Source organism: Atta colombica, unplaced genomic scaffold, assembly GCF_001594045.1.
Source record: "Atta colombica isolate Treedump-2 unplaced genomic scaffold, Acol1.0 scaffold274, whole genome shotgun sequence".
Lineage (NCBI taxonomy): Eukaryota > Metazoa > Arthropoda > Insecta > Hymenoptera > Formicidae > Atta > Atta colombica.
The window spans coordinates 709,640-719,497 of record NW_017259375.1 but is presented as its reverse complement, the minus strand read 5'-3'; the positions used below and the strand labels follow the sequence as shown (position 1 = coordinate 719,497).

At 30.7% G+C, this 9,858-nt stretch overlaps 2 protein-coding genes across 2 annotated transcripts in view; both read right to left on the bottom strand.

Moving 5' to 3' along the window:
• Window positions 1–2,932, bottom strand: part of LOC108689640 — a 7,829-nt gene extending 4,897 nt beyond the window's left edge. The window contains exons 1-2 of the mRNA XM_018196497.1: window positions 2,686–2,932; window positions 130–580 (exon numbers count right to left, since the gene is read on the bottom strand). Of these exons, the coding sequence (XP_018051986.1) occupies window positions 130–208 (79 nt within the window). The 5' untranslated portion in view covers window positions 209–580; window positions 2,686–2,932. The remainder of the gene's footprint in view (window positions 1–129; window positions 581–2,685) is intronic.
• A 3,330-nt stretch (window positions 2,933–6,262) lies between these two features.
• LOC108689657 (lysophospholipase-like protein 1) lies at window positions 6,263–8,086 on the bottom strand. Its single transcript, XM_018196515.1, has 4 exons — window positions 7,814–8,086; window positions 7,563–7,687; window positions 7,057–7,317; window positions 6,263–6,646 (listed from the first exon to the last, which is right to left on the bottom strand). The coding sequence occupies exons 1-4, from the start codon at window positions 7,899–7,901 to the stop codon at window positions 6,422–6,424; spliced, it is 699 nt and encodes a 232-aa protein (XP_018052004.1). The 5' UTR covers window positions 7,902–8,086; the 3' UTR covers window positions 6,263–6,421.
• Window positions 8,087–9,858: the final 1,772 nt, after the last annotated feature.

The window sequence follows — 9,858 nt, the reverse complement described above, 5'->3', positions numbered from 1 at the left end:
TATATAAAACAAAACAAAATAAAATAATTGGTTAAAAATATATGAGATTTGCTATATAAAATTTCTTACAATTTTTACATAATTAAAACAAGACTATAATAATAAAATAAGATCTCAGGGATGATTTACCTTGAACGGTGATGTTGTGAAGCCAAGCGATCCCCGTGGTGGTTGCTGACTCTTTAGTTCTGTGCGATCCGTAAATCATAAAAAGTGACTGAAGACTCGTTGAATTCGTCAATCTGAGATGAGACTAAGTCTTCTCAAGAGAAACGGTAACGACACGATCACATTGACAACTCGCGTATTTCAGCACGTGGACGATGACCGGATGCGCTTCTGCTGCGATAAACGCATCTCTCGTGCGATGCACCGCGGAATGCATCGAGCTTGGGTTTCTCTTCGTGATTCTCGTTGTACTTTTTGGATGATCTCGCGTTCGTTACATCACACAGATCAATTTGTTCTTTGGCATCGTTGTAAATTCTTTAATCTCGGAATTAATATCCAGAGTAATTTATGGATTTTTTATCAATCGTGAAATAAAGAGGACGCGAGTGTAGTTCGCATCATTTGTAAGCTGAAATTTAAATTAATTTCATTTATACATTTTTAATTGCCTGTATTACATCAATTAATAAAAAAAAATAGTTGCTTATAAGGATGTAAATTTAATTTGCAAATTTAATCTGCGATAGACGCGCAAATTGTTAATTTAGTTTCGTTAAATCGTAGAAAAAGTCACGCGATTTAAAATTCGTATAATAACACACACTTATTACGATTCACTAATGTTGCAGCACTATCATTTGTAATTTTATTGTCCAAAAGGACCTGTTACTAGTATTAATTCGTGCTGTATTGCGTTCGATATGGCACATGTATAGATTTCAAGCACAATTCGACAGTGAGATACGTTAAATAGAAGCTGCCACACTGCCATCGTCAAGACACTCTTGACCCATTTCCACAACGTCCCCACTTTATGTGCATCAACCTGCTACGCAGCTTCTCCAACGATATCTCTATTTCTCAATCGAGAGAAACGTCACTTATTCGACTTCTTTCTTGATTCTATTGTGCCTGTCGTCAACCCTGCACTCGATATAAGCAACCCCTTGGAACGTTTCACTTCCTTTCCCCCCCCCCCTCTCTCTTTTTCTGAGATTTATCCCTTCAGTCGTCTCTTAGGTATCCGCCCTATTTGTTGAGATAGTTTAAAGTTTCCAAGTGAAAAATCGATATATTCAGTTTCGAAGATTCTTTTCTCTTTCAAGAAAAATGTCTTCGCATTTGTATTTTTTAGGTATAAAAAAAGATCCTAGGGAGTCTCTGTGAAAATTTGAGAAGGAAAGCGCACTAAGAATCTCTCGAAACATGCACGATCAATCACATATTCTTTTCTCTCTTCATATAAAGTTCGTTAACATTTTATTTAAATTTATCACAGCGTTCAAGTCTCTTATATGTAAGATAAATGTTGAAAGTTAAAATAACTGGAAGAGATTTTAATTTTATGAAATAATAAATAAAGAGTTATCTTCCATATTCCTTACTTCTCGGAAATGACTTTAAAAACAGATAATGCGTGTATTTATTCAGAAATGATTAAGAAAGCTTTATTATGGTCACGAAAACCTATTTCTCATTTTCTATCTCTGTAACACGATCGTCGATGCCTTTGGGAAATTTATTCGTCGTCCTTTGGGAAATTTTGTTGCATCCACTTTCGTTGCCCAGTCTCTTCACATCGAATAGTCTACATGTCTCTCGTTACTTGACGTCATCGACTGCGGAATAATACGCGTCATATTATTTACCATCGATACTATTCATCAATGTATCCTTAAATCCGAAAGATGATACGGAAGATTTGTTATCTCAACGCAATAAATGCCATCGTGTGCGAATCGCGGAGATATCGCATCAGTTTTGATCCAATTTTGCTGTAATTTCTCCGCTAATTATCTTGCGCCGTTTATATCATACTTATATCATGATTAGATCACACAGTGAAGTGGTAATTAATCTTATTACATGTAAATATAATTATTTCTATCGATAAATTATGAATTAACGCATCATGTCTCTCGTTATGTTAAAACTTATGCATTTATATTATATTTTGAAAAAGAATCACTTAATGTTGAGATATAATAAGTTCTCCAAGTGTCCGAAATTGTTTTCTGTGTCGCTCTTCGATAAAAAAACTTCAATGACCTAAATGCAGTTTCAATGTATTCAATGTAATATACTCAATTGCATCAATTTTTGTAATTCAACCTTTCATCTGTTTTCTTTGGTAAAATGTAAAAATCCTATTTCATTCTATTCGCTGAGGAACCCATTCACAATGACCCAGATCTACCCTTGACGACACGTTCGAACATCCATCACATAATCACTTCACTCGCATGTCCATGAGCGTCTCTTTTCTTCCTAAATCCTGTTATGGTTCACGTTTTCACTCTGCAGAACTTCTGATCACAAGTATCGATTTCATGTTTTATAATATGCTTGCACCCCGTTGATGTTTATACGTGCATTTTGTATGTGATATATATATATATATATATATATATATGTGTGTGTGTGTGTGTGTATGTATGTGTGTGTGTGTGTGTGTATCTTTTTTCCTTTTAAAGATTTCTCCCTATAATAATATTCTTAGCTCAAGGGACGCACCGATTCATTCCCCTTTCATATCCGTTCTCCACAGGTCGCCCGTCGTTGAACATCGATCCCACGTCAAGCGTACGTCGATGTGTTTTCGTGTCGCGATTAATAACATGCGTTTTACATCTCCCTCGCGAGTCGATAGTACAACGAAACGTGAACGTCGGTGTCACGACGCGACATCGGTGACGAGAACGCCGCCAGGCCAGTGGGGCTACCTATCACTCATCCCGAAGTCACTCGAAGGGGTGCAGCAATCCCGTCGCAGTTCGCCCTGTTCGTTTCACTGCGCACACGTCGGCGGTGGACTCGTCGGCGCGATTCCACCTTCCTCACTCTCGTCGTCGTGTCGGTGTAAACCCCGCTGGAAGGCAATAAAGTCGAGAAGATATATATTTTTTTATCTATAAGATGTAATAGGGTCTGTCTAGACAAACTTGTAATAAACGTATATATGCATAAATATTATTCAATTACATTTTATGGGCTTTTATAATAGAAATGCGATTGGATGCAATATTTTTTATGTATATTATGCGGCTATACAAGTCTGGATAAACTCTTGATTGCTATGTAATTTGAAGCTTTTGATGAGAAGCATCAAAGAAAAAATCAGTCTTCAAAATTGCGACCTAATTTTATTTCTCAACAAGAACTTCTTAAGCATTAATAAAGTATAATGTAATTACTTTAATTAAGCATTAATAAAGTATAATGTAATTATAAATTGAAATAAAAGAGTAGATAATATTAGTCATTATAAAGTTAATAATGTAATAATCGATACTCAATATTTTCATACATAAAATATAACGTATCTTCGGTATCTTTGAAGTTAGCGTAATAATCAATTTGAATGAAATATTTTCATACACAAGTAGATATAATATTTTTTGTATAACGTATCCTCTCTGACAAAAATAAAAAGCGTAGAGAATGACAGAAGTGTAAATGAAACTTTTATAGGTGAACGAAACATAAAAGAATCATTAAACCTTTCCTTTTATGTGTCGTTCTCTTTATTTTCATCCCTCAAAAACCTCGTTTATTGCTTTTACTATTTTTTCCCTTATATGTTAATGCCCTTATATTTATTTTTGTCAGGATAATCATGTATTCTATTGGATGTTAAAACATTGTAAAATAATTTTTATAAATATATCTATTATAATTTATAATAAGCTATATAAGTCTAGAATTAATAAATCTTTTATAAACATATTTTTTTCAATTGTAGAAAAAATTACAGTAAAATAATTTTCTTCAAAATTTTTATAGATTAAAATGCAGAAATACTGGATAAGTTTACTATTTTTTTAAAATTTTTTATATATGAATTCTAAAATATTCTAAGATTTTCTTATTTTATAATCTCTGAAGAAATATCTTAAACGTCTTCAAATATCTATCTTCAAATTTTGTAACATTTTATCAGAAATTTTAGAATAGTTCAAAATTCACATAGATGAAGAATTTTAGAAAAAAATGTAGACTTATTTGACCCTTCTAAAAAAATATTTCAATTTGTATTAAAAAATCTGAGAAATTTTCTAAACAGTTACAATTATATAACAGTTTTGAAAAAATTTGAAACTTACGTAAAGTTCTAAAAAATTTTCAGAAAAATTTTCATCAGAAATAAAAAAAGGAGCAGTGATCAAATTTTAAAGATAAGAGCAGAAAGAAGCGACAAATCAAAATAATCGCGACCATTCACATCATTGTCAAAAAGTTATTTTTCTTCTTTCGATAGCCAAGTATCCCGACAACAAATCGACAATTGCGTGAGTAAATTTGTTTTAAAAGTTTTAAAAGTAGATTTTTATCATCGTGTATTGCTTATGCTCGAAAAGCTCAACCAGAGAGAGCTCAAATAATCGCACATGCGAAACACAAAGTAGCAACAATATAACTATTTTCGATTTGACGTTCAATTGATTCATCTGTTTCACGTGCATTCATTTGGATGGACTATAATGTGGAAGCACTTGAAAATCCTTGAGAATTCAAAAATTAATACAATATCACTGAAACAGTCATCATAATATACATATTTATAATCTGCGAGATTTCAATGATTCCAGAATTTAATAATCTTTTATTAAAATTTCAAAATTAATATTAATAAATTTTTTAAACATGTGTTTTCTCTTTTAATTATGGAAAGTCGAAGAAATAAAATACGATCAAGATATTGTATTACATTCAAATGCAAACGTAAGATTGATAATTTATTGCTATTTTTCGTTCTACAATATGCACTAATGATTCACCGACATATTTCGTTTTAACCGCCTTTAATAATAGGCAGATAATAAATATTTTATTGCCTGGATTCGAGCAACAAGTTAAAAACAATTTGTAAACAACACTGATTGATATAAAATAGATTATAAGCATATTCTATAGATTCGAGAATTTAGTTGAGAAACAACATAAAAAAATTAGTACTATGAAATATAATAAATTGAAAAATGGATTTAAGCGAAAGATTGCATGTGATGCAAGTATGTAATAAACACAAGTGGTTAACAATGTGAACACGTTTGTTCGTTACGTAAAAAGCAGGTCAAGTGGATAGTATCGATTTTATTCAAATTCCTGGTTTTATTTAATAATGAAGGAAAAATTAATAATGAAAATTGACTGAGTTAACAATAAACAAATTCTCAGGAGTAAAATACAATACAATAGTTGAATAACTTCTCTTTTAAAGTTCTCTGTAGAAAATATAATTCGAGGTTAACGTGCGTTATTTTGGATTAATTTTATAACGCGAAATATAAATCTCGTTGCGTTGTTGTAATTACACATAATTATGCGAAATTGGCAGAGCATTTGCTTTTGACTATGAATATTTTCATTATTAAACAATAAAAGTCGACACGTGGCAAAATTTTTTAAAACAGAACGAATTTCTCAACGGCATACGACTACAATGCGGGATGTTGGAAGCTAATATTTTATATTTTAATCACATAACAATTAAATTATTTATTTAATTAAAAATATAAAATATTAGCTGCCAACTTCCCGCGTTGTAGTTGTATACCATTGAAAAATTCATTGTTTTAAACAATTTTACGTATCGATTTTTATTGTTTAATAATGAAAATATTTATAGCCAAAAGCAAACGTTCCAATTTCGCATAATTATGTGTAATTACATTAAAATGAACTTCAACTGTTTTTTGCTAGCAAATAAATTTTAAATCTATCAATAGATACTTTTAATTTTTATCAAATTGATTAAAACCTATGAACTTACAATATCAACATTATTTTTTAATTTGTCATAAAATAACTTTATTTTTTGTATAGTTTAAACAATTTTCCTAAAATAATTGTTCCGATTTAAAAAAAAAATAAAGGAACAAAGTGAATTAATAAGATGCGGAAGGATTTAAATATTTTGAAGGTTGGAGCCAATTTATCGATCTTGATGATGTGAATTAACATTATTCATGACATGCACGTACTATATAATCACCCAATATGACATAATGGCACAATTCATCTTACTGCATACAGGAGTCAGTCTTTTTTAAATTTATCACTCCTTTGATATGACTCTTATGTTGTATCGTAATCAAACTTAATTTTTATTGCTTTCATTACACTTTCATAACACTTGCTTTCATAACACCTACCGCAAACATATTTCTAAAAACAAATACGATATACACCATTTTACAGCCTTGATATAATATATCAACAATGATTTTAATATTTAACAATTTGAATATTATTCATCTGGCAAGATTTGAAGGAGCCAGTCCTTCCAATTTTGGATCTCTTCACGACTCAATTCGTGCTCCATATTTTGTAGTGGCACAAATTTCACGTTTACTCCAAGATCCTTCAGATTCTTAGCACTCTCTTCAGCCCATTTAATAGGAACCAAAGTATCTGCTGTGCCATGGTATTGAACAAGTGGTACCTTGCTAAATTCTGGTTTCATTTTCAAATACTGTAATTAAATATGAATAATAAATAAATCTTGTATAGAATAAAAAGACTATTCCGTCAATTTCAATTTTAAAGTAATATTCACAACAGCAAAAAATATTTCTTTGTGATGAAGTGCTTACAAATATACTGTACAAACCTGACTGTTTCTTGAGAGAACACAAGCAAATCTTCAAATATTCAAGATTGTTTATTAGCGAAGAAAATAGCTTTTATTGTAAAATGCAATTATTATTGTAAAATTCTTTAACATAATTGATTTATACTTTTAGATTCAGTGAAGAATTCAGGACAAGATCAATCATAAAGAATTTTACAACAATTGTAAAGCTATTTTTCTTACGGAATACAGCCAAATATAAACAGTGTTATGTAAAATAAACAAAATGCCTTTCTTTATTCTATATTTACCTCATAGACTATAGAATCCTTATTCAAAAAGGAAGACATAACGAAACAGCCAGCTACAGTTGGTCGGTATCTATATGCTAAATGCAATGCAAGACAGCCACCCATCGAAAATCCACCCAGAATTATTCTGCTCAACGGAATTCCATCATTTATTTCGTTGTCAATCCATTCTGATACATTTTCACACATGGAATTAATTGACTCTAAGTGTTCTGGAACTTGAATAGATATTGCTGCACGATCAAACCATACATTTTGCATCTATAACAAAGTTTTAATAAAATCAAGTATAATGAAGTAAAATCAAGAAATTATGAAAAGAATATCCTGGAATCTCTTGACTAATAAATCACTAACAAAAAACTTTCAAATATATTTATAAACAAATATTTATATATATGTATTATATATATTCAGATTTATATAGATAATTAGATACAAATATAAACATCAAACATTCCAGGTTCACAATTATTTTACAATTAATCATAATTATATCCTATTACCATTCCATTGTTAGGTGTGTAGGGTTGACTAGGTGCACTAAGATAAATTAATTTTATATGTGGAAACTGTAGAATTTCTCTATTAAGAATACGAATCCATTCTGAGAAATTTTCTGCTGTGTCACCTGCAGAAATGAAATTGAATGCAATGAAAAAAAATTAGCAGTTACAGCAAATCTTAAAAGTTACAGCTATCTTAAAAATTCAATTATGTTTTTTTGTTTATTACAATTACACAATTAGATTATTACCAGAACCATGAAAACAAAATACAGTAGCAGTATGTTTTCTTGTGGCTCGCACGATGTGTCCACTTAAAACTCTTCCGAGTCTCTCCATTTTCTCAATGCAACTTATTTATTGCTTACTATTTGTTTTAGCATCAACTTCTCTCGTGATTTTTAAATGATAAAGGTACATAAATAAATTCTATATTAAACAATACAAATTCATTTTAATATCACTTTATTACTTCTATATATTATATATCATGGAAGAGAGAAGATGGTGTGAGAATTAGTGTGCAGTTAGTCTCTCTCTCTCTAAATTTCCGTCCTTTCTGTCTATGGATGTCATGAGATTCAAGAGCTACAACTGTGAAACGCGAAACATAAGGCGGTATTCATAGTCCGATTTTATTTTTAACTGTCTTAAGTATAATGTCTTAAGATGTTAATACAATCTTCGGATTGACTTACGATATCTTAAGATTGAATTTAAAACAGTCTTAAATGTAAGAATCGATTATAAATACCGACTTGTTACGCATCGTAAAGTTGGTACTGAATCTTTCCTTGTGTCAGAAAAGGAGCAAGTGCAGATAGTGCAGTAACTTTACTACTGTAATGTGATTGGTCACTACGCCATCTCGATACTTCGAGAGTCGCGATATGCGATATTGCGATTCTCGAAATGTCGATCTTCAAAATCAAGTAATATACCCGCCTAAACGAATAAAGTGAACCCACCATGATGGCTGTAGATTCAACTCGTATCGGTAAGTGCCAATACTTTTGCAGATAATTAATTTCTAAAAGTGCACTAGCTCTCCAGAAATTATGATAAATATCTGAAATGCCATGCCTTTGCCGTTTGTACCACATCGTGTGTGTATGCCAATAATCTGGAGAAAATATAACCCATAAGCACAGACTTATCAGAACGAATCACAATAGGTTTATTTGCGTCGCATGCTCTAACATGCTCTAAAATGCTCCTACTATAGCATTTACTCACTCTAATGCGCACTTGAAGTGAATAGGAGCTATAGCAGGAGTACATTGGAGCAAGCGACGCGACAAACTTAATAACGTCCAAATGACGTTAAAATGAAGTTAAAATGAATCGTTACTTTGATCAAAAAATGATTTTTAGCAAATTATCAGTTATTTTTACGTCATTTTGATGATTTATGTTCTGTTTTACAGACCATTAGGGACTAGAATTGAAAAATTATGTATTACTTTATATAAATTAATGCCGTTACTTTTTTTGATTTCGATTGTCAATTTTTTCTGTTTGTCTTTACATTTTTATAGTAACGGTTACTATAAAAGTTACTATAAAAAATTAACAGTTTTTTTTTCAGCTAGGTTCAGTTCTTTTATAGTAATTCACGGTTTAGTCATTTTTTTTATCGTTATTTTAATAGTTTATTATTATCTTTATAACTATTCAATAGATCGTATTTATATATATTTACACACACACACACACACACACACGCACGCACGCACGCACGCACGCACGCACGCACGCACGCACGCACGCACGCATGCATGCATACATATATATATATATACAGGGTTCCGAAAATTTTTGAAAATTTTTGTCAGTCGCTTTTGAAAACTTTCCAAGCCAAATATCGGTCTTGAATAATTTTTTATTCAAATACTGTCAACTTTATAGAAAAGCTGCAAGAGACAAAAGTCATTTATTTTTTTCTCATAAAGTTCTGAGAATTTTTTCAGAATTTTTTCAGAATTTTTTAATACCGTTCTCGTGTTAGTAAAAATAAGAAAATGCAGTACTATAAAGTTGATAAACAATTTCGAAAAAATTCTTAGAGTTCTATGAAAAGAAAATAAATGATTTTTGTTTCTTGTAATTTTTATGTAAAGTTGATAATATTTGAATAAAAAATTATTCCAAGACCAATATTTGGCAATTTTTAATACAATAATTAATATTTTGTTAACTTATGCGAAAATTACAAAATGGTAGAGGACTTTTCGACTCAATTTAGTCCGCTCTATCTACACAAAAGCCAAAAATTTTCGGAAATACCCTATATATA

Bases quoted from the DNA above. Each gene is read 5' to 3' on its own strand.
- LOC108689657 (XM_018196515.1), bottom strand. From the start codon at position 7,901: ATGGAGAGACTCGGAAGAGTTTTAAGTGGACACATCGTGCGAGCCACA. The intron at 7,688-7,813 runs GTAATAATCTAA...TCATTTCTGCAG, and splicing joins ATTTTGTTTTCATGGTTCTG to GTGACACAGCAGAAAATTTC. The intron at 7,318-7,562 runs GTAATAGGATAT...ACTTTGTTATAG, and splicing joins ACACACCTAACAATGGAATG to ATGCAAAATGTATGGTTTGA.